Here is a 25,446-nt window from a genome sequence, read left to right on the forward strand (position 1 = left end):
GTAGCGGAATCAAACATAGAGTTAACATTTTATAGAAACGACATTAAAACTAAAAAAGGAAAAATTTTGTGTTTATTACGTTTAGACAAAAGTCGCATAACAGAAGATATTAGTATATATGTACCTTATGCGCCTTTGGAAGGTTATGCGTTGGATAAATACCAGTAATCTCTGTATACGCCGCGCTCGAGAGCTTCGCTCCCGTAGCAATTTCGGGATAATAAGTATCCTATATGTTATATTCTAACCTTGTACCAAATTTGATAACAATCCGTCCAGTAGATTTTGCGTGAAAGAGAACATTTATACATACACACATCCTCACAAACCTTGTCATTTATGATATTGGTAGGACTTAACTACTTAAGTGGACCGTGGGCTATGACGCTCAACGGCTGAGGAAGGAACCGGGTATACGGGAAGGTAAGTACTCCGTGCAACCTCTGCTAATTCCATGCGTATTACGTACTTGCTTACAAACATCATGTCTATGGTAAGGTTTGTAAAAGTGCATGCGAGATATGGACTTATCACAAAAAAAGAAAAAGAAAATATCCGCCATTTCAAAATTTATTTCAAAAATAGAACGTGATATGGAGTGACGTTTCAACGACTTTTTTACAATATTTATAATTTTATTTTGTTATTTTATAGCGTCGTTTACCCACAAATGAGTGTAAAATTATGAGCTTTTGACAAAAACAGGTGAGTATGTGTAGTCTAGATTAATTTGCAATAGCAATGATGACGTTAAGGTTTATTTATGGCGATGAGTGGCCTTAGGGGTTGAATTAATTCATTGCAATTTGCAATGTATCACTTTGCAATTGTTAATTGTTCTTTAATTGCCTAAGTTATGTCATGGGACATCTCAACAAATATATTGCAAAATTTTAAATGTCTGCTGCTGACTTAGGCACAGATAATTTTTTTATACAACACCCAACGGCCCACACTAAGCACTAAGCTTGTGTCGCGTGTCGATAGACACACAGAAACTGACATAACACACCAAGAACCGTAGAGTGTTATTGTTATTATTATATTGTGATCTGTTATCACAACACTATGTGTGATCACAACAATTGTAATCGAACCTCAGGACCTACAGGCAGCGAACGGGCGTAGTAACCACTACGCCAGATGTCGCCATGTTTTTAACGGAAAATCGATTCTAAAGTTGGCCTAATGTTGATAAAAATCCTTCATTTCACAAACATATATTTTTGCAGTTTTGTATGACCGATGAAGTGTAGAATACGACCGATTATACATACGCAAGTACGTTCGCCTACATGTCAGTGTATACCACGCATTGACCTCTATGTGGTAGTTAATAGCCACGAATTTGCAATGAATTTGTGGATGTGCTGAATGTCAACGTCGACTTTGAATCTATGCAAGGGAAAACCAGCAATGTTCATGTGTGTAAATGTACTTATTGCGTGCTTCGAATTCGCCACGATTCGACGATTTATTCGCCGATAAAGCATATCTGGCAGCTAGATATCGCAATAAACTGGCATACTTCAAATTAAATTTGTTTTACAGAATATCAACACAGAATGGCAAGATGTCGGCGGAGGCGAAAGTAAGTTATATTCCGGGTTTTTTAAAACCTACCAAAAAAAAGTACCCTATATGTTAGTCCAGGTTATATTCTACCCGTGTACCAAATTTCATAACACTCCAGTAGATTTTGTGTGACAGAGTAACAAACATACATCATGTACATCCTCACAAACTTTCGTATTTGTAATATTAATAGGACTAGCTTCGCCCCGGGGCTTCGCTGCCGCGGGTATTACGGGATAAAAAGTACCCTATGTGTTTATCCAGTTTATATTCATACGTGTAGCTACCAAATGTCAAACCAATCCGTCTAGTAGACACACACATCCTCCACAAACTTTCGCATTTACAATGTTAGTAGAACTAGTATATATCTCTACTTTAACCTGCGCAGAAAAACGAAAAGTTAAGTTTTAAAACTTAACTTCTTACTAACCTAAAAGTAACCTAACTTAAAAGTCAATACGTCAAAATTGAACGGTGCAAATCAACTTGAAAATGTTAAAGTACTTACATATTTATTGTTTTTGGTTTCAGAATGTGCAAAACGTAAGTATCGCTTGGTTATACTAATTTGATATATGTCTTCTTATTGAGTGTGTTAACAATCGTGGATGTCGTACGAGGCGATTGAGGGACTCATGGTTTTGGTATTTGGTATGCAACTTTTTTTATTTGGTAACAGTTATTCCTTTATGTTGACGTATTTTGAAATAGTTTATTTTTCGACATAGCCGAGCCGGTGAGGCACATTGTTGACGCGTTTGAAGTTTTCAAAGTTCGTTTGAAGTTTGTCGTGTCGCTTCTACACCTGAGCTCTGGAAGTAGGTAGAAGACTTTGTAATTCATAAAAAAGTTATACTCTAAGCTAAAATATGTTTTGTCTCTTTCTGTTAATTTAAAATTTGCACAGTTCGATAGTGATAATGAACGATCGATAGTGGTTATGAACTAGTGACCAGCCACAGCTACAGGATTACTAGTATCAAACGCAAAACCTCTTAAAGACTACTTGGGTACATCAAAACAAGCAAACTTTTCATGATTCGTAGTATTCTTTTTAAAAAAAAATTTGCGATTCTACACAGTTTAACTCTATGTAATAGCCAAGCAACACGAGACAGTACATTAGCGTTATGTAGCCGAATCGAACATAGAGTTAACGTTTTATAGAAACTACATTAAAACTAAAAAAAGTATTTTTATTTAAGTAAGTATTACGTTTAGACAAAAGTCGTAGAACAAAAGATGTTAGTCTCTATGTACCTTATGTACCTTATGGAAGGTTATGCGTTAGATACCAGTAACCTTCCTATGGAATCACTATAGTGTTAAAGATCTAAGCTTACATAGGGACAGACAGCGGAAGCGACTTTATGTAGGTAGTGATAACACATATATAAATGTTTGACGTCTCATATCATCCTAATTTGAATAATTTTGAACATTTTAAAAACTATTAATGTGTGTGTGTGTGTGTGTAGCCGATGCCGTAGCAGATCCGGACGGTTCAAGCGTTGCCGATCCGGCGACCGGCGCTACCCGGTGCGGCAGTGCGGCTGCCGGAGTCGGAGACGGCGCTCGTGCCGCCGCCGCCGCAGACGCTGCGGTGGACGCCGACCAGGCAGACCACGGTAATCTTTCTTTTCTATCGAGTGTGTTATAAATCGAATCGTTCAGAAATTTGGCTTTCACGGGCACTTTTTCACGTTATACCTATTCTACATTAAAAAATAATATTTCATAGCTTATAAACTACTAGCATTTCAGAACGTCCACTACAGAGAGGAAATACCGAAAGAAACTCATTCAAATAGTTTTGGTATCTATCTGGCCAGAAGGGCTTAAATATAATTTTTTCTCATTAGCTAACACTTTTGTTAGATTTTATTAAAGTATTCTATAGGCATCTGACATTTTACGACTACCTAGCGCCATCTAGTGACAATACTAGTAGACTAAACTATCAATCAGTAGAAATGAAGATTTTCTCGCAAAGTTTTCCTTCACCGGAAGAAAGTTCAGTGTCGGATTTTATTCAATTTGACTTTAAAAGTATTAGTTAATTTTTTAAATTGTAGTTTTTAATAGAAATTACATAACATTTTTTGTCAGGTATAGACAGGTGCGAAGGTTTTGTGTGAAATGCCATCTTTATAAATAGTTCGCACGGCACACGGAAGCACAAATCCCCTATTTATTGCTACCGGCGCCGGTTATAGAGGCACTTTCTACCTTTTTATTATTTTTTTATCAATTTGAAAATTTTGGCGCAAGCAATTTATATCCCTGTTATTCATAAAAAGTTAAAACACAAGCTAAATTATTCTTTATCACTTTACAAAATTAACGAAACGAAACATTATTTAGCTTAAAGTACGCTTTATCTTTTTTTAAGAATAACAGGGTTTGATTTCCATCCTTATAATTTTGTTGTTTAGGGAAAAGAAATTTAAGTAGTTAGTACTACTAGAATTACATATTTTGGGGCTCACACGAGTCTTTTCTATTTCCTCAAGTAAGATTCAATCAAAGTATTTCTTACATAATTACAGTTACAATTGGCGCTGCCGGTCGCGTTCAGGCTCCTTCAAGCGCTGCCGGCGCTGCGACAGGCGCTACAAGCTGCGCAAGCGGTCCTTGTCGGTTTAGAGCAAGGTATTTATCTATGGTATTGTATTATATTTCGCATATTTCGATACCATTTCACATCACAACGCTGCATGCTATAAGCTAAAATATGTTACCTATGTCACTATTGCACTTAGCAAAATTAGCCAATAGCGCAAGACAAAACAAACATTTGCATAAAAAATGCTTTCTTTTAATAGTTTTGGTACCACGATTAAGTTCGTTATGTATAAATACGTTATTATAATATAATATATACGTTATTAAACATTCGAATACTAGCAAATATTGTGAGAAGCTTCGTCGCCTATATTTTTTTATTTTACTGATTGCTGAATACTTTGTTCCACAGGTACTGTTCGACGTGATCAAAATTTCAGTGCTTTTGTAAAAATATACAAAATTTATAAAAAACATTCATTTGTTTAATTTTAACACCCGATTGGCAATGCCTTGTGTTTACTCCCGAAAAAAACTGTATTCTCAAAGCACACTGGTCGAATATGTGTAAAACTTGTTGATGGCTTGGCAAACGTGTAAATGTATCACAAACTTCCCTTTTCAGTCTATGCTCCCCCTCTTTAGTCTGTGCACTTCACGAGCCGATCGACAAAAGGCCACCGATTTGAAACAAATGTAAGTCTGGGCATCTCCAGCTGTGATTATCGTGAAACAGCGTATATAAAGTGAAGTATCTATCCTGTTCAATAAAAGCACGGCATACAGGAACTATGCTTTGAATAACATTTAAAAATTGATTTATTAACACAGTCGTCACTGTCATGAGACCAACACTTATGTAACATTTTTGTTTGTGAAATAACATTATCAGTGATAGTAATTAGACGTTTACCTGTAATAGAAGGTAAGGATATGTTCTCTTGTAGTTATAACATGGATTGTCATGGGTTCATTGGTTAACCTTAAAAATGCTTGCGTGTAGGCGTGCCGGCCGTAGTTCAGTACCATTCCCATTTCAGATACTTACCTTAGTACCTTTCACTTTTTCTATTCCTTATTATTTATAACAAAAACAAACCTAATTGTTATTATTTTAATTTGACTTTATTCTGTATAACATCTGTCATTACATATTGTCACTTCCAATTTCAAAATTATTGATCTCATTAGCATCAATTATTAATCTAGGTGTAGATACTTTATAAAAGTCAACTTTCTAGATATTTGAGATAATTTGCTTTGATGTTGAATTTCTGTATTTGAAATAGCTATAATCATAATGACTTTATGTTAAATACCATATATTAAGAGCAATATCTTGACTGTGTTAGCACTGTTGCATACACTGGTGTCAGATTTTGTTCCAAGTCGCATAAAGGCATCTGACACGACTTTCGACTATCCACTACTTCTAGTGACAAGTACAATTAGTGAACTTAAACTGTCCACACCAACCTACACTCTTCCCTCACACTGTTTGGGAACTTATTCACAGGAAGCAGATAGTGATAATCATACTGGTATACAGAGATCATGTGGCGCAAGTAGGTCTCGAACCTGCGACCTTTCAATCATAGGCTGACAGTCCGGTCTTAACCACTTGACCACCACTATATATCAGTGATTTCTATATCAATCAATAATTTATTAGCAAATAATGCTGATGAAATACAAATCCTGTCATCTGTGAAGCAATTTTTAATTTGTACTTTAAACTTTGTCATGACTCATTTAATTTCGCAGCACGCTTCTTATCTTGATAAATTCTCAAAAACATTTAAATAAAATAACAATGTTAGAATGTATACAAACTGCTTACGGGTTCAATGGTTAACACTATGCAATTAATTTTAATGTGCTTTTATTCTAATAACTTATTGTGCTTTTAAATAAATAAATATATTAGGACAAACCACACTGATGGAGCGTGATTTGTCCTAATATATTTATTTGTTTATGGGATACTAACTCAATGATAGTATATTTTATAACAAATACATATATAGATAAACATCCAAGGCCCGGGCCAATCAGAAAAAGATCATTTTCCATCATGACCAGACCGTTTTATACTAATAACTTATGTGCTTTTATACTATTAACACAAAATGGCAGACTCAGACTAATGGAAAAAGGCAGGGATTCTTGTGAAGAAAATGTCATAGGTATGGTGAGTTGTACTATCAAATTTGACATTGATTTTAACCATTGCACAGCTGACTTTTATACAAATTATATGTATCTTGCGTTTTTCTGCAAAAGTTAAAGTTAACGTCAAAGTTGAGAATGACATCCACCCTTAGGATTTATTTCTAAAATTGAAGTTAATATTAACAAAAATATTTGTTGTACATATATGAACAATAAAAACTATAATTGATTAAAGTTATCATATAAATTATTTATCTTTTGTGTGGCCACCTCCTAAATATTACATCTTATTGTGAACAGACTTTTTATGTTTTGAAGAACATTATGAAGAACTATTCATGTTTTTTTAAATTAAGTCTAGTTTTTTTTTAACCTGTTACATCCCACTGCTGGGCAAAGGTCTTCCCCAAGTCTTTCCAAGCTACTCTATACAATCCAATCCAAGTCCAGTATATTATATGACTTTATTGGTCACATTATTTTTATAATACATCATTTGAATATCTTTATGACCATTGTTTTCGAGGATGCTATCTATGTTGAACTTTTTATATTCTGTAGTTTTCCACTAGGTCAAGGACTAGGTGCTTTTTAGCAAATAAAAAATACCTCTGGCTCAACTGATCTGCAATATTAAAAAAATATTAATTTCAATTTTCAGGTAACCTATCTCCACTAATACAAAATGTTAAGACGCTGCTCAAAACAGCTACAGACCATATACCGGAGACAAGGGCAGAGTCTCCGTTATAGATCCAACGAAGTGCCCAAGACCTTCGCTCTGCCCAGAGTGGCTGCTAAACACCAACCACGGGTCCTAACAGCACATAGCCAAGTTGCCTCCTTCCATTTCACCAGCACGTTGTACGAAGAACAGGATGTCAAGACTCCTAGCTTCCCCGACTCAGTCTCCGAAGGAGACGTGAAGCTAGACAAAAAGGTCGGCGACAGCGTGGCCGCGGACGAAGTCGTACTCGAAATTGAGACTGACAAAACCGCAATACCAGTTATGGCTCCGGGGCATGGTGTTATAAAAGAAATATATGTGAAAGATGGTGAAACGGTCAAAGCTGGACAGAAGCTGTTCAGATTGGACATCACCGGCGAAGCGCCCGCTAAAGCTGAGAAGCCCGCTGCAGCTCCTGAGCCTCCCAAAGAGACCGCGGCCCCGTCTCCTCCGCCAGCGGCTTCTGAAGCCCCGCCATCGCCGCCGCCGAAAGCCGCCGCACCGCCACCGCAATCGCCCCCTCCCCCGCCCCCTAAACCATCCACTCCACCCCCTGCCGCGCCTGTGTCCTCAATCCCCGTAGCAGCCATCCGGCACGCGCAATCAATCGAGACTGCAACAGTGAAGGTCCCGCCAGCGGACTACAGTAAGGAAATGGCGGGCACACGCACCGAACAGCGCGTCAAGATGAACCGCATGCGACAGCGCATCGCGCAGCGACTGAAAGACGCACAGAACACCAACGCCATGCTGACCACCTTCAACGAAATCGACATGTCCAACATTATGGCATTCCGCAAAAAGTACCTCGATGCTTTTACAAAGAAACATGGTTTGAAACTGGGCTTGATGTCGCCTTTCGTCAAAGCCGCCGCGAACGCGCTCATGGACCAGCCAGTTGTCAACGCTGTTATCGAAGAGAATGAGATTATTTACCGGGATTATGTGGATATCTCTGTAGCGGTCGCAACGCCTAAAGGCCTCGTGGTACCAGTCATCAGAAACGTCCAGGACATGACGTATGCCGACATAGAATTGACGGTCGCAGGGTTAGCGGAAAAAGCGCGACTCGGCAAATTGACAATTGAGGAAATGGATGGAGGCACTTTCACAATCAGTAATGGGGGAGTGTTCGGTTCTCTGATGGGCACACCAATAATAAACCCACCTCAGTCGGCCATCTTGGGAATGCACGGGATATTCGAGCGTCCGGTTGCGTTGAACGGCCAGGTCGTCATCAGACCCATGATGTATATCGCCCTGACATACGACCATAGATTAATTGATGGCCGCGAAGCGGTTATGTTCCTCAGAAAGATCAAAGAAGGTGTCGAAGAACCAGCCACAATCATCGCTGGGCTCTAAGTTTAGGAAGTACTGCGCTACATTTTAATACAGAATCACAGACATGTGTTGAGATAGATAGATAGCCTTAAAGAGTACTAGTTTGCGTGCTGAAAAAGTGTCAGACGTCATAGGAATATTTAAAAAATGACAAATTATGCTATATATTAGCTGTAAAAACTATTTTTAATTGGGTCCGCGTGTACGCGGTGTTAACATCACTAAAAATTGACGTCTTAGTAGGTATTATAAAAATGGCACGCTTGGGTCTCATGCAGCTGGTCGAAGTGAGATCATGATAGATTATATCTCAATATATGTCTGTGTATAGAACGTTACCAAACACGAAAATTCCACTTGAGACACAATTATGTGCAAGTTTTATCAATACATATATTATACTGAATTCTTGGAGAAAATAATATTGAAGTGATCGTGTGAGTTAAAAGAATCTGTATTAATTGTTGAATATTAAGTTTATTTTTAGCATTGAAGCAAAGTATTTTTGTGTCGATCTTTTTTTTTTATTATTTATTTAATACGTGCGTTTGTACGTATATATTATTTAACGTGTTTAAGTTATAATAAATGCAAGTACATTTCCTTTATGTGACATCTAACGGTTGTTTTATTTTATTTTTTCGATTTTTTACGAGTGTGTGAAGGTAACTTGCTTATAAACACTGGAACCGATCTTTGGGAAAAATAAATCATAAATTGTAGTAAGATTCATGTTGTTTTTTTCGTAAAAACTTGTCAAATAAATCATAAATTTTTGAAAAATCAGTAAACAGTTTAATTTCGACTTAAAACATGTTTATTTGTTAGACAAATTAAGTAAACCCCAAACCAAATTATATTCGACAGATACCCCTTAAATGTTGAGTTTACGATGATGGAATTTGGTAGTTGATGGTTTTAAAAAATAATAAAATTATGACAATATTTTTTAATGAACTTTCCAAACAACTGCCAATGGCCACAAAAATATCTATTTTAATTAGAGCATTATACATACTTCTTTCAATTTTCTAAACTTGTCACCTATCCTATTGATTACATAAATTTTTAATAACTCAAAATGAAATATATTGTTGACTAGCTGACGACTTCGTTCGCGTGGCCGAACAATTTTTGGTAAGGAGTCAAAATTATTAGGGAAATTTAACTACAGACAAAGCGTAACGATAACTATACAGAAGATGCTCATCAGACTTGAAAAAAAATTATAGTTAACGCGTCATTGCACGTGCGCTTAGCATTATGACTCATCTTCAGGTGTTCCGGATCTTCGAGTTTTATACTTCAACAGGAAATACTCTACTATTGTTAAGGCGTCATTTCTATATTTCCTATAGTTTAGCTGTTCCATCATTGTTCTCCGTCAGATCTTCTAGTTTTCAAAATCATTTATACCCTATATGTTGTTGCCCAGGCTTCATAGCTATATAACAAAAAGTTTCATTCGAATCCGTCCAGTAGTTCCGGAGATTAGCGTGTACAGATTTTTTTTTCTATCGCTTAATTTTGTTTTTACGTATTCAATGTACATGATTTTTTTTCTATTGTTTATTAAAAGTATTTGTTGAATTTTGAAGAAAATAATTATTTATTTTTAAGCGGTGCCCGGGCTTTGAGGCGTCACAGCCGCAGATGCAACAGAGCAACATATGCGAGAAGAGATTGAAATAATAAACATGAATTGGCAATAAAACTATATTTTCAAAAAATGCATATTTGGTCCCAATGGCCTAACGAATGTTTTATGAATGTAATACAGTATTATCTCTTATAACTAATATAAAATGTTTTCTTTTGTATTCACCAATGCAACGTGTAAACAGCATAATACTCTTTTATTTAAAAATATATGAAACAAGACAAAGAAAGTCGAAACATTCGACTAGTTTTACGTCTATAGCACAATTATTAGCAAATACAAAGTAAACCATACGAATACACGCACATTTAATAAAATATAACGTGATTACGAAGCATGATATACAACAAAATTATGTACTATTATTGTTACTGTAAAATCTGAGTTAGGTTACCGCGAACGTCGGATATATCCGACCAAACACCACTGCTAAAGTGTCGCACATCCCTATTTGTCTAGCTTTTGCCCGCGGCTCGCCCGCGTGATTTTCCCACGGGAATACCATCATCAAGACGATTGGTTGAGCAGATAAAGCGTGAAGAGGTAACAAACAAACATACTTTCTCATTTATAATATTAGTTATGATTCACTATGTTTCGGCAACTGATGTGAATTGTCGCTTTGAGAGTGTTAAATATTTTTATTTACGTTAAGTTTAAATTTTGATAATCTCTGATGACATAGATAAAAAATGTTGTTTTTTTTTTCCCTGAAATATATTAGAATATCCAACCCCAGATCTTTACAGTAACATAAAGTACTAATATAAATATATAATATGCAGTTACTACAGTTGCACAAAATATAACAATTACGATGTAAAATGTGTATATTTTTAAAACTTTAATACTAGTAAAAATAAAAAATAAAAATGTGGGTCCCATTTTCGATCTACTGATATAGGGTTGTCAAATACTAAAACAATATACTTAGGTAATAATAGCATTTGAGAATATGTTTCATAAAAACATATTTTTTTACATTACACTGAAAACAATACATGTATCTGAACAACTTAACAACTAAGTACTGTAAAACAACAATACACAATATCAAACAATACCTTAAAAAGTATATTAATCTCTGAACCCAGTCATATTAATATTATAAAATGAATGACGTCGCTGGCTACGAAGATACTGTAGAAAATTAAGCTCGAATGCTCTGATACTTCTGATGCTTTTAATAGTTTTAAAGAAGAGGCATGTAAAGTAGTGCCCACACTTATCGACGAGTATTCCGCTTTAGCCGGTCGAAAACAACTTTTATGTCAATGGAATAAGGGTACTAAATGACAATTTTGGTATGACAATAAAGGTAATGACAATTACATTGGCTTTCACTTTCCATTCCATTGAGGTAAAAGTTTTTCTGACCGGCTAAAGTAGATTCCCAATCTATAGGACGACCTTTTATCAATGGAATTCTAAGCTGGAAATGCTGGAAAATCTTATACCTTTAAATAAAATGTTATTCATATATATATATATATTGTTATAAATTTCACAATTTAATAGCTCCATTGATGGGAAATAATATTACTGAGCGTGATCATGAATCCAAAAAGACGAAACCATATCTAGGGTAATAAATTAGTGTTTTACTTTTTATATGTTAACAAAAAGAGTTTAATTTTTTCGGCCAAGTACGGTGATAGTCACGTATATACTTGTGACAACCCTATGTGTAGGGTTGCCAGCTTATTATGCTCATTCAGACTTGATCCATTTTATATATTGTATATTTCTTTGACTGGGTTGTCACTCCTTAGCTCGATTATGCCTAAATCCGCGCTCGTTGGTCACGAATTATATTTGATTGTTTGTGAAAAATTCAATGTTAAATCCGATTCGCATTTGATCAGTGTTAAGTGCGAGTGCACAATCTAGACTGGCACTGATCAGTGCGAGTCCGTCTACTTAACACTCGCACATACACTAATCAAAATGCAAAAACAGGCGCGAAAAATAAGGGCGCGTTCCACTTAATGAAATCTATATCCTTTTTGAGAATTACATCAAACATTTCGGAAATTTTATGCTTATTACTAAAATAAAAGGTCTCTTCGGACAATAGGTCCTAATTAATTGATATAATTATGCAAGTTTATATGTAACTTGTAAATATAATCACATATGTCGCAACATTTTAGTGATTTAACAAAAATAAGGTTTCCATTTCACCTTTTTTGAGGTACTTAAGACTAAAAATATTTAATGACCGACCGAATGTAAAATTTTAATATCCACACCCAATATTCACCGAACCAATTTTTTTTTTATATCAATAATGTCTATGTCACCTTGGTGACAGCGCTTAAAATACTTTTTTTATATTTCGAAATATTTGTAATCTGTTTCGAGACTGCAAATCACACCATAGACAATCGGTCGGACACATCTTTAATATCAAGTAGCTTTTAGAAAATGACTAAGGCAATAATACATGCTGGCAACACGGGCGATAAGCTGGCGTGCGCCAGTGAGACATGCCAGTAGCTGGCATGCCAGAACACTTTAGATCTATCCGAATGGAGTGCTTTTTTTCGTTAGTTTCTTTGACTGGTAAAAAAGTGTTACACAAACGGTAACACTTTCAATCTGTTTTCAATTAAATATATTTATGTAATATCTGTTACAGGCAATAAGTTTCAAATTTGAATCACTATGTATATTTGTGTACGTACACATGCATAAATAAATGTTAAAAATACATAAACAAGTTCAAATAGAAACGTGTATATGTTACATTTTCATAAGTGTTAGGAGTAAAATAGATTTAAACACCATTAATTATAGTTACAGAAATAATTCTGTAACTTTAAATTAATGTAAATAAGAGTTTGTTACACTTATGAATGAGTTACACATATCAATGTGTAACACTTACGAATATCAATTTGTAACGCTTACGAATATATTACACTTATTATGGTTTTCGAGTCCCCGTGTTTGTCTGGGTTAGGCGAGTGTGCAAGCTAATGGCATGTGTGGTTCGCGCCCTAACTGTGACTCTGCGGTCTCTTCTTACGACTGAACAGACCTCCGAATATCTTCTTCTTGTCTTTCTTCTCCCTGGGGATACCACTCACGGAGAGATCTGATTCTCCGGACGACCTGTATTAGCAAAAAAATAAAAACATTACTCAACATTTAAGCAGACCTTCGAATAAAACAACTCCATTTTCATGTATAGATATAGAAGTCGTAGGAAGCGACTAAGGGACACGTAGCCTTGGCAACAACAATATTCTTAAACAGGGTTATCACCAAGTGGGTCGTGCCCACCTGATGATAACCCTGTTTCAGACCCTCTTCAAGAGTCGCACAAATCACAGTAGAATATTCAAAATTTCAATTATTTTTTTTGCACGACTCGCGTCATCACAAACCCCGTATGCAACCGGGAACGTAAGAAAGAGATAGAGTACCTGGAGGCGGGTCGCTGGTCGAAGGCCGGGGAGACCCCGCCCTCCCCCGCCGAGCCGGACCAGTTGGCGTTGTCGCGGTATACTGTAAAAGTTGCAACATTATTTACGATATAAGGCTTTATTGTAACTATTATGAAGATTTTGGTGGCCACCGTTTTCGATTTAGTAGACTGCGACTACATTGTGTGGATGGAAAACTGTAATATTGTGCAACAAATTTCTTTATCTAGCGTAGAATAATTTGGAAGGAGGATTTATTTAGTTTTCGCTAATAAACAAAATAAATTGGTAAAAATGTGATGGTGGCGCTAGTGTGCCGGTAAATGGCACCTTAACACTGGTGTGAAGACCCAGTGTGAAGGCGGTGAAGTTATTGTCCCTCTTCTCCCCTAATTACTTGAAAACTATCAAGCGCAGCTTTAGTTTACGACGGATAGCATTTCGTCTATATTTCCCCTTCGACCTTGTTACCCTGACACTATATATATATATATATATATATATATATATATATATATATATATATATATATATATATATAAATAAAAAACAAAAATAAAATATTGTTTAGCTCTACAAAACTAACAGTTTTAAAGTTTATTACACATAGATATAATAACTATATAACTATTATTTTACCGCGGCGGGCAGAATCGCGTTCAAAGCTAGTGTTAAACAATCAAAAGCGAAAACTGCAACTATTAAAAACAAAATACAAAAAGAATGATTTATATAATGCGTAACTTAACCCAAATAGATTTTGTGCCATCACTAAAGTTCGTTTTTTCTTACAATTCTTATCATTTAAACAAAGTTACGTGTCTTCATGATTTCACAGGGTTACGTAAGAAAAAATGGACTTTACTACTAACAAATACATATATTTTTTTATTATACATAAGGAAGAGATAATAAAAGACAGGTAGTGATACAACAGAAAAGAATATATCATTATATTTCTATGTAGTAAAAAAATATATAAAAATACGTTTTCTATATTACATAATATAGTATATGTGCCGTTCCACGGGAAAAGGTACCTTGTGGGCGATTCGATGTTTTTATATATGTTATATATATTTAACGTGTAATTAAAAATCCATCTTAAGAGCCAGAGCCACATTGGCTGAGCCGCGCTCCGTCATCTTGACGTCCGTCGATAGACAAAGCATAAATTGTATGAAGTTCCGATGTACGTCAACGCACGTCATCAAAATCTATAGAGAACAACGGAGTACAACGTTGGACGTCGACTAATGGGCAATAATATAATAATCTCCGTGGGAATTCACATATTTTTTTACATTCCTTTAACCATGTATACCACTGACCTCGATATATACACGGTATATCAGAGATGTTACGAATTCGCATACGCGAATGATTCTCGTATCATTTCAAAGATTCGCATCAACTTTTGCATTCAACATTTTGCATCAAACGATGCAAATGTTATGCGAATGTGAATCTGTGCAAGTCGGTGCATGCTAGAAGAGGGCGGGTTCGCCTCACAGGAGAAAAGGGCTGCCAAATTACTTTTTATTAAATATAATTTGCCACTATTAAAATTTGAATACTAAACTTGAGTAATTTATTACAATTAATATAATTATTAAAAAATATTGTTATTACGTACTTAAGTTTTATTTGTTATATTAATGAATTACCTGAGCATTCGCATTACCAATATTAATGTCGAAAATATAACATACCATCCTTAGTGTATATAAGGAGATCAGGTGATCTATACCATTGTAATCAAGCTTAAGGGATTAAAGAGATAGAAGCACGTGGCAACTCAAAAAAAATTAAATAATTTTTTTTAAATCGGTTCGGTAGTTTCGGAGATTACCCTCCTCAAACATACAAACTCACAAACGCTTACCTCTTTATAATAATAGCATAGATATAGTCTGTAAATAATGTTATGAAAATGAATGAATGCGCAACACTGGGTGTCTATAAACCAATCTTGACCATTCTATTTCATGTTGCAATTGCAAAAAAATTGTAGTTCGTTCAAAATCAGTTTTCATCACTTTCTTGACAGACTGTCGAGATATTTTGTAACAGCTTGTATAGTTCCATTTATTTGTATACGTATAGTTAGAAATATAGAAAATACATATTTAGAACCATCTAACCAATCAAATAGGGTTGGTTCTCAGAGCGTTTCGAACGCTGCGGCTGCGCTGCCATTACGATCCGTCAAGTCAACGGAGTACCTACTAATTCCATGGGGATCATTTCCAAAATCAAGCATTCATAAAATTTATATTGCCACAGTAAAATATTAATAAATAAATATAAATTAATAAATATACATTAGGACAAATCACACAGATTGAGCTAGCCCCAAAGTATGCTAACTCAACGATACTATATTTTATAACAAATACAAATATATATATATATATATATATATATATATATATATATATATATATATATATATATATATATATATATATATATATATATATATATAAACATCCAAGACCCGGGCCAATCAGAAAGATATCATTTTCCATCATGACCCGACCGGGGATCGAACCCGGGACCTCTAGGTTCAGTGGCAAGAACTTTACCACTGCGCCACCGAGGTCGTCAATTAATTATTGTAGTAGATAGTGAACGTACTCTTGTCTTTATTGTTCGGCTGCAGCGGTCGAAACGCTTTAAGATACACCCATAGAAGGATATAGCAGATATTAGTGCAAATGCTAGTAAATATTGTAATAGGGATATTTTTACATTGCTACCTGGCCAGAGTGCAATACTACATATAATAAAATTGTAACATTGTATAATAAAAAGCTTATATAGCCTATAATATTAGTAAAAATAGTGGAAAAAGTAAGATATTATACACGTTAATAAACTCAAAACCAAAAACGTGCCTAACCCTTTCACAGCGAACGTCGGATTGAACCGACAAAAAATTAAGTGTACGTCCGCGAGCGTCTGTTATATGAAAATAAAGTTGTGTATGTTTCATTCCACGTAGTGACCCTCAGCCATGTACTACCTAATCTATAGTGAGAAGTAAAATGCAAATAGCACTTAGCCCTATGATATAAAGTGTCGCTGTGAAAGGGTTAAAAGTCATGTTAACGTGCGTCCAATAATTGTGTTATAAGGTAATATACTGAATGTTAAACCAAATGCCATTTCCGCTACAGTCATTCCCAATGCAATGTCCCACTCTTAACGCCTAACACCAAACATACACATTTTAACTTTTTGATAACTTAAACTTAATGTTTGATAACTAGAAAAAAAAATTAAAATCAAAACTGACTGATATCTAAAGAAAATACGTAAAAGCAATGATAGCTTTACGGCAAATCCATACTTCCTTATTACTAGATGTTGCCCGGGGCTTCGCTCCCGTGGGAATTTTGAGATAAAATATAGTCTATAGCAATCTTGGATAATGTACCTTTCTAATGCTGAAAGAATGTTTGAAATCGGTTCGGTAGTTTCGGTGATTACCCGCCTCAAACATACAAACTCACAAACGCTCACCTCTTTACAATAATAGTATAGATAAATGCGAAAGTCTGTCTGTTGAGACGCTTCTTCTTCACCTGCGGTTTCGAATTCGGCAGTCAACAAGTGATGTAACTATATCATTCTAAAAATCATTCTGAATTTGAAAGTTAAGAGTGGGACGTGAGCAAAGAATTTATAATACTAAACTAGAATGCTTACGAAAAAGCAAAGCCGTTCCTGAACTTGGATCTAAAATTTGTAGACATTTATTTTTGCGTATGACAATATCAGTTTGCCAGAAAGGGATGGCTACAAATTCCGTGCCCAATTTCAGGAACTTTAGGTATTGGCACGCGGACATTGTGGAAATGTGATCTTTATAACAAAGCAAATAGGTCTAGTTTTCAATGTCATTATTTTGACATTTGCTATTCGTAATAATTCCAGTTAGCATATAAGCGTTCCTTGGACGTGAGATATCTAAACTGACCGTCGCTCGAGCCGTAGACGTGTGTGTCCGTCTGCCAGTTGTTCTGTCGATCGTGACTGTTCCTATTGGGGTCATGTCCGACCATTCTCTGCTGGTAGCTGCTGACGAGGGCCGTGACCGACTTCTCGGCCCATTCGGGTTTGCGTTCGGGTATTTCCGGTCTGTGTTCGCGCGCGTTGCGCTCCGGGACGGCGGGGGGGCGCTCCGGGGGGCCGGAGAGGGGAAGCGGGGGGGCGCCCTCCGTTGCTATATTTAGACGTATGTGTGATTTTAGGATTGCCAACTTTTTGTAAACATAGTATATTTTCCGATTGTGGAAAATTTGTATTTTATTTGTATAAAATTAATGGTAACCAATAATAAGGATGATGATAAAAAATTAATGATCAAAATAAATTTAAGAAAAGAAAAACAAATACAAATTTGGTTTATTGAAAGTTGTTGGAATAAAACAATCTGATATCAGAAATATAGCAAACTTCTATTTAATGAAATTATAATACAGAGCCGTTCCATTCGGTTTGGCTAACAGAAAACAAGAGACAAAAATGGCAGTGATGAACAACACTAAATAAAAAATGTTACCATTATACAAAAAACGACTGAGTTGACATTTATAAATAAAATTACTGAACAAAAGTAATCAAACATATTTTTTTCTAATGCTTAGGGCCAGTTGATCACTTGCTGATAAAGTATTTGATAACCTCTATGTAATATATCGAACAGATAGCGTTGAAAATTGAGTTTCACAAGTGTTGCAAGTGGTAAATAACGTCACGCAGATTTATCTAGCAGTTTAGTTTATCTGTCAGATATTATATTATGTTATCAGGAAGTGGTGAAACAGGTCCTTGCTATTCCGATTATATGGTAGTTTCGTCTATAGATTTTTTGAAATAATAAAATTTTTAATTAATAAAACTGTAGTGTAGTGTAGCATAGTAGCGTTGGCAACCCTATGTGAGACATTTGTTTTTTGAGCATTTTGTAACATATGCATTCTTGATGCAAATTAAAATTGTTTGCACATAAATGACACATTACATAAATAAACAAATACATGTCACATAACATTTATATATAAACAGGGTTTTTTAACACCAGCATTTTTTGGTGCCGGTCACCATCCAAAGACAACTATAGTAGTAAAATCTTCTTATACCAAGAAATAATTAATAAAAAATATTGTCATTTTACTATAGACAAAATAAATCTATAACGTGTTGACATTATAAATAAATTAATAATTATAATTAAAAAACAAATCTGTATTATAAAGACATAGTATATTTTGTCTATAGTATAACAAGACAACATTTTTTACTAAATCAAGGGCTGTAACTTTTGGAAAAATTAATACGAGTCTTAAGTGACTACTTGGGTCCCGACTGATGGGAAAAGATCGCAGGCCAAGACGAAGGTGCGATGGTCTGACGAACTGTCGGCCTTCGATAAGGATTGCCAACAACTGGCGAGGAATAGAAGTGTTTGGAAACAAAGAGGCTATTTGCCCAGCAGTGGGACCTGAGAGCTACATAAAAAAAATACGAATCTTAAATTTTTTGTGACAACCCTGAGTGCACTGTCGACGCTGGCGGCTGATTCGGCTTCAACTGTTCAAAATGTGTGATAAGCAGTCACGATTATGATTATATACTAATATACCGTGTGGTTCCCGCCTTAGAATAGGACTACTCCATATCCTTCCGTGGATGTCGCAGGAGGCGACTAAGTGGATCATAGCCTAGGCAGCTGATAGGTAAAAACTGCATTCCCAAAGAGGATTGACGTCAATCAGTGAGACTGTCTTATAATATCTGCGTATCTCCTCAATATGAGAGAGATATGACCACATTTGTTAATTGATGTTTTTGGAGAAAAGGCTGCGGTGAAGTTTGTTGCGCTTCTTCTTCACCTGCGCTTTGGAAATCTTTCGACTTAGTTTTAAGCAAATTTTCGACGTCAAGAAGCGATATGTCTCATGCTACATTGAATAAAGAGTTTTGAACAAGATTTTTGAGTTAACTCGATACCTGTGTTGCTGTTAGCGTCCGCGGTGGGAGGTGCGCTTGCGCGTTGGTTGTTTCTGTGGCTTTGCAAGATGTCAGCTTGCGACCGCGGCTTGGGCTGCGGGGACGGCGTCGACGCAGCCGATGACGACGACGCTGCATTCCTGCAAGCGATAGCGCAGTTTTAAAATGTCTGTCTGTAAGGTCACACAAACTATTTATACATAACATCTACTAGCTATTGGCCGCGGCTTCGCGCGTATTTTTTATTTTTTTCCGGGAACTAATATATAGAGCGTGATAGAGCGTGAAGAGGTAACAAACTTACTTTCACATTTATAATATTAGTTAGGATTAAGATTTGTACAGACTCGAAGTCGAAAATATGAAAACTATTAATATCACAAAACTTGAGTGTCTATACAGGCCGTATAATGCCAAGCAACAAATATGAGTTACTTCAACATCAACGTATTTCCACTGCCCATCCTTGCTTGCCATCAGCAGTTGAACATGGACAGCTTGGCGACCCATCCTGCTTGCTGCTTGCTCAAGCGTGCAGCCGACGCTTGAGCTCAGCCGTGAGGCTGCAGCTCCGGCGGCAGCTGCACGTGGAAGCACAGCTTGTGGCGACGCATCCTGCTTGCCATCACTTACTCGTGCAGCCGCCGCTTCAGCTCGGCCGTGGGCGAGTCCGCGGCGGAGTACGGTGTCAGCTGCAGCTCCGGCGGCAGCTGCGCGTGGAAGGACAGCTTGGCGACCCATTCGTGCATGAGCTCCTTGCTGGGACACAGGAACAGGTACTCCGCGCCGTCGACGCAGGCCAATCTGAATACGTTGGCCCGTTTCGTGTAGTCGCTGGCTGGTTCGCATCGCGCCTGTGTACATGAGATAGATAGAGATAAATCGTTTATTCGACTGTTACAAACACAAATAAGCAACAAGTTTCCGTGAGAAAATGTCACTATGGTGAGAAAATGCCATTTTAGTGATGACATGTCAGCTTAGTGAGAAAATGTCAGCTTAGTGAGAAAATGACAGCTTAGTGAGAAAATGTCAGCTTAGTGAGAAAATGTCAACTCAGTGAGAAAATGTCAACTCAGTGAGAAAATGTCAACTCAGTGAGAAAATGTCAACTCAGTGATAAAATGTCAACTCAGTGATAAAATGTCAACTCAGTGATAAAATGTCAACTCAGTGATAAAATGTGAACTCGGTGAGAAAATGTCAACTCAGTGAGAAAATATCAATTCAGAAAATGTCAGTTTACTAACGTTGAGCGTGGCGACGGGCGGCGCGGCGGCCTTGGCGCTGGCGAAGTCGATCTCGTCCCGGAAGAAGCACAGCAGCTGCCCGCACAGCACCGAGTAGTACGAGCGCCACGAGCGGACTGTGGCTCGCTTGCCGCCCACGCCCGTCTCCTGCTTGCGCTCCAGGTAGCCTGCCAAGTATAACATTCTTTGTGCCACTAAGCGATATATTATTGACCAGCCTCGGTTGTTTAGCAGCTAGCTTTTCCATCATAGTTTGCAATTGCTGACAATAGACGTCTGCCGTAATCGTCTGGCCAGATTTGAGTCAACACCAAACGCTTACAAGTAACTTTTTTTGGGTCAATTTTCGCTTGGGGCAGGATTTGGCACTTAAGGCGGATTTCCATTGTGCTATTCTGAACATTCTATTCAAAACATTGATAAGAATTTCTTCTTGAAACTGTTGTGGTGTAATAGTTAAGACGCCCGTCTGTGGATCGAAAGGTCCCAGGTTCAAATCCTAATCGCGCCACATGAGTTTGTATACCATTCTGACTCATGTATAATAGTTTTCATCAAGGCAAGAAAGTTGTTGTGTGTGTTTCATTCCAATAATGACCACGACCCTCAGCCATGAGGAAGAAGTTATGAGGCCTTTTATTTAGATTTAGCTGTCCCGATTGTCAGTAATCAATTTATGCAAGTTAAATTTTACCTACTTCCGCCTGTCTTACAAAATTGAGGGTCGCTTTAGTTTGGATGACAATGCATTATTATGATTAGCATGACCTTATGGTGCACCCAGGAACGGCTCCAGACGCAAACCCCTCAACGGTTTACTGCACGGACATAATATTTTTGTCTCACATTGAATGCAATAAGATCTCTCTGACAACAATTAAAGCTTGTGGCAAAAATTGCATTTTTATAAAATTCTTATTTTCTGCACAATACACAGAATATTTATTTCTGCACAATACACAGAAGATTTATTTCTGCACAATACACAGAATATTTATTTCTGCACAATACACAGAAGATTTATTTCTGCACATTACACAGAATATTTATTTCTGCACAATACACAGAAGATTTATTTCTGCACAATACACAGAATATTTATTTCTGCACAATACACAGAAGATTTATTTCTGCACAATACACAGAATATTTATTTCTGCACAATACACAGAAGATTTATTTCTGCACAATACACAGAAGATTTATTTCTGCACAATACACAGAAGATTTATTTCTGCACAATACACAGAAGATTTATTTTCACAGCTACTTTCTTATTTTCACTAACCTTCAATCTCGACTGGCGGCAAGTCGGCGATGTCGGCGCGGTGTCGGCGGAAACTCTGCGTACGTCGGCGAGTTGTGAATGACGGCGTGCGTTTTGGCGTTTTCACCACCTGAATACACACACACGCATATTCTATCGTTACGAAAACATTATAGCTGCTGTATAGAAAAATTATTTAACATAGAATGTGTGTACGTTTCTAAAAAAATCATTCAAGACATTTTCCGAAAACAATAAATTATTGTCTGCACCATATACCTACAAGAGGACTACACGAGGATCAACAGACGTTTAAAAGCGCCCGCTGCTGGGGCACTGGCCTTCCTTACGGATGGATAAGGAGTATGGGCCGTAACCCACCACGCGGGGCCATTGCGGATTGAAAGGTTTTTAACCCCCGACGCAAAAAGAGGGGTGTTATAAGTGCGTCTGTCTGTCAGTGTACGTGACACCGAAGCTCATCAAAGGGTGAACCGATTTGGATGCGGTTTCTTTTATTTGATAGGTCATTTTTATATGTGGTGGTTCTTAGATATGTTTGTCCAAAACCGGTTCAGCCGAAATTAATATTGAAAGTCTGTTTTTTTTTAATTTGTCTAACAAATAAACTTGTAACGACTGCAAATCATAAGGGTATCATACTCGTTTGTTTCAAAAAATGTATTTATTTTTTACCTTGACTCGGGGCTTAGCGGCGTCACAGCCTCAAATGCACCCGGTAACACACGCTAGAACGAGATAGAGAGAGAGAGAGAGATAGAGAAAGAGTAACTCACGCTCATGCTCTCGGCACGTTTGACGTGTCCGGAGAGGACGGCCTCGTGTTTGGGCAGCCGGTCGAACTGCGGCGCCGGCGACAGCGTCTCCGCCAGCGCCGGCGACGGAGGCTGCTGCACGGGCTCCGTCTGAGAATCACAACAATAATGTGTACAAAAAAAAATACGTTTTTAATTCTAGAGCGCCGCATTAGGTCACGTGGAAAAATGTTATACTCTCATCAGGATGAGAGTATAACATTTTTCCACCCATCACAACGCCGCTGAAGAAGTATATTCTCTTTAAAAAAAATGTTTTAAATGACATTTTTCTTTTGGACACTTTCGATTAGAACTTTGGGAGCCAACTCTTGGAATTTAAAATCAATTAATACAGAGATAGTCTTTCATTTGCGGCGTGTGGTCCTAGAATAGCACCACTCCATATCCTCCCGTGGATGTCGTACGAGGCGATTACGGGACACAACCGTAATAGTTGAGAATGAGGTACCCATGCAGATGACCTTATTGCATGTATCTTTGGTGAAAGGTTGAATTATCAAATGAGTGAATGATTGAATGGGTAAAAGAGCGGATGAGTGAATTAGAGAACGACTGAATTAGAGAAACAGTAACAAATAAAGTTTTTATCTATCTATCAAATTAAATCATTTATTCAGAAATTATGCCAATTTTTACGTCATATTCTGAATTAAATGATATTCACCAAAGCTACAAACTACTAGCATTTCGGAACGACCACTGCTGAGAAGAAATGCCGAAAGAAACTCATTCAAACAGTGTTGGTCCCTATCATGCCAGAAGGGCTTACCATTTTTTAATATAAATTTATGTATAATTTTTTATCAGTAATATAACAATGTAAGCACACAATAAAGTACGTGGTCAAAAGGTATACTGAAACATATTATGATTGTGATCGAGTGCTGATGAAAAGAAATATATATATATATATATATATATATGAATAACCAATATAATTAACCAACTTTGAATAAGAGGTCGAGCTGACCAGTTCCCCCGCAGCAGCCGAGTCTGTCACATACCTCAGTGTGTTCCCGCCGCCTCTGCTCCTCGATGCGCTGCACCTCGCGCTGCCGCGCCTCGCGCAGGCGCTCGGCCTCGAGGCGCGAGGCGCTGGCGCGGCGCGAGGCCGCCTCCGACTCTTGCTGCTGCTTGAACGCTTGCTCCACCTGGCGGCGACAGTGACACACTAAATTGCGGCTTTTTAACGTGGTCGTGTAACGGTTAAGGATGAGGATCGAAAGATCCCATAGGTTCGAATCCTACTCGTGCCACACGAGTTTGTATACCAATCTGACTCATGTATAGTAATTTTCATTTCATTGCTTCCGGTGAAGGAAATACATCGTTATATACAAGGAAACCGGCACACTGGTTGATTATTAATTTGCGTGTCAAATGGAGAAGGCAATGGCAAACCACCCTATTAATAATGCCAAGAAAGTTGTTGTGTATATTTCTTTCAACATAACAACCACGACCTATGAAGAAGAATTACTTTAAAGTTAATAAACCAGATGATATTGTATTATATTAGTGGGAATCTGTTGCGTCCCAGGGCTTTGAACCCGTGATAATTTCGGGATAAAAAGTACTCGATGTGTTAATCCAGATTTCGTGTATATTTCGTGTAAATTTCAGAATAATCGGCCCAATAGATTTCGCGTGAAAGTGTAACAAACACATCTCATTTCATACCACAAACTTTCGCATTTATAATATTAGTAGGAAATAGGATAATGTTACTACGCTAAAAAAATGTATAAAAGTCATGCTAAGATTTTTTTACATATTTTTACAATTGAATAAAATTATTTAAATCACTAATATTTATTTTCAATACAATTACAATATGATTATTTAAGATACTTATATATTTGTATGCCAAATAGGCTGAATGTATGGAACTTTTTAAAACACCTTCAACAATTTGTACCTAATCAATGCAAATAAATACTTTCTTTTTTCTTTCCGACGACCGCCGTTGCCTAATGGTCATCACACCGGATTACTACACTGGAAATCCCGGGTTCGAACCCCAGTCAGGGCAACGTGGTAAATTATCTTTTTCAGATTGATGTTTATCTATATACGTATATGTTATAGAATATAGTATCGATGAGTTAGTATCCCATAAAACAAGTTTCAAACTTATTTTGGGGCTAACTCAATCTGTGTTATATTGTCAGTATAAATTTGTTTCATTCATTCATTCATTCATTCGCTCTTTAAAAGCCGAAGTTCACTCACCAGGGTGATTCTCTTGAGCGCGTTGAATTTGTCCTTGTGCGAGTCAATGGTTTGCTCGAGTTCGCGGTGTTTGTTGATCAGCTGCTCCACCTGGGCCACGCTCTCGCCATACTTTTCCTCGCGGACCAGCGGCACCCTGCCACAATAAAATAACAATTATATATTTTACTTACTAGCTGTTCGACCGCGGCTTCGCCCATTTAAATGATTTCTTCGTATTAAAATGGATAGTTGCAATAAAATATCCATAGCGCATTTAAAACTTCCACATCTAGTGTTTTTATTGCAAAGTTTTTTAATATTTGGATTTGTTATACGTGTCACACATGCTTTTTAACTTATTTTTGAGAATAATAATGA

At 36.9% G+C, this 25,446-nt stretch overlaps 3 protein-coding genes across 6 annotated transcripts in view; 2 read left to right on the top strand and 1 right to left on the bottom strand.

Moving 5' to 3' along the window:
- Positions 1-561: 561 nt before the first annotated feature.
- Positions 562-4,619, top strand: LOC128682539 (sperm protamine P1-like). The gene is made up of 6 exons (XM_053767292.1): positions 562-705; positions 1,552-1,591; positions 2,110-2,121; positions 3,057-3,206; positions 4,128-4,230; positions 4,556-4,619. Exons 2-5 carry the CDS (start codon positions 1,566-1,568, stop codon positions 4,222-4,224), a joined length of 285 nt encoding a protein of 94 aa, XP_053623267.1. The 5' UTR covers positions 562-705; positions 1,552-1,565; the 3' UTR covers positions 4,225-4,230; positions 4,556-4,619.
- A 131-nt stretch (positions 4,620-4,750) lies between these two features.
- On the top strand, positions 4,751-9,114 carry LOC128682560 (dihydrolipoyllysine-residue succinyltransferase component of 2-oxoglutarate dehydrogenase complex, mitochondrial-like). 3 transcript variants are annotated; one of them, XM_053767339.2, is made up of 2 exons: positions 4,751-4,839; positions 6,977-9,114. In XM_053767339.2, the coding sequence occupies exon 2, from the start codon at positions 7,001-7,003 to the stop codon at positions 8,405-8,407; it is 1,407 nt and encodes a 468-aa protein (XP_053623314.1). In that variant the 5' UTR covers positions 4,751-4,839; positions 6,977-7,000; the 3' UTR covers positions 8,408-9,114. The 3 variants fall into 3 exon arrangements, with proteins under 3 accessions (XP_053623314.1, XP_053623311.1, XP_053623313.1); XM_053767336.2 differs by having other exon boundaries at positions 4,763-4,889; XM_053767338.2 differs by having other exon boundaries at positions 4,794-5,068.
- A 974-nt stretch (positions 9,115-10,088) lies between these two features.
- kst (karst) overlaps positions 10,089-25,446 on the bottom strand; it is a 97,954-nt gene continuing 82,596 nt past the window's right edge. Inside the window, exons 72-81 of one of the 2 annotated variants that reach the window (XM_053767092.1) lie at positions 25,087-25,222; positions 23,859-24,005; positions 22,813-22,941; positions 22,037-22,145; positions 20,749-20,915; positions 20,132-20,352; positions 19,499-19,638; positions 17,463-17,708; positions 13,478-13,559; positions 10,089-13,163 (exon numbers count right to left, since the gene is read on the bottom strand). In XM_053767092.1, the coding sequence (XP_053623067.1) occupies positions 13,049-13,163; positions 13,478-13,559; positions 17,463-17,708; positions 19,499-19,638; positions 20,132-20,352; positions 20,749-20,915; positions 22,037-22,145; positions 22,813-22,941; positions 23,859-24,005; positions 25,087-25,222 (1,492 nt within the window). In that variant the 3' untranslated portion in view covers positions 10,089-13,048. The remainder of the gene's footprint in view (positions 13,164-13,477; positions 13,560-17,462; positions 17,709-19,498; positions 19,639-20,131; positions 20,353-20,748; positions 20,916-22,036; positions 22,146-22,812; positions 22,942-23,858; positions 24,006-25,086; positions 25,223-25,446) is intronic. The other variant, XM_053767094.1, reaches the window with a different exon arrangement.

This window comes from Plodia interpunctella, chromosome 30 (genome assembly GCF_027563975.2).
Source record: "Plodia interpunctella isolate USDA-ARS_2022_Savannah chromosome 30, ilPloInte3.2, whole genome shotgun sequence".
NCBI lineage: Eukaryota > Metazoa > Arthropoda > Insecta > Lepidoptera > Pyralidae > Plodia > Plodia interpunctella.

Excerpts from the sequence above, each read along its gene's own strand:
- LOC128682539 (XM_053767292.1), top strand. The coding sequence starts at position 1,566 with ATGGCAAGATGTCGGCGGAGGCGAAA. Across the intron at positions 3,207-4,127 it reads CGCCGACCAGGCAGACCACG|TTACAATTGGCGCTGCCGGT; the intron begins GTAATCTTTCTT and ends ACATAATTACAG.
- LOC128682560 (XM_053767339.2), top strand. The coding sequence starts at position 7,001 with ATGTTAAGACGCTGCTCAAAACAGCTACAGACCATATACCGGAGACAA.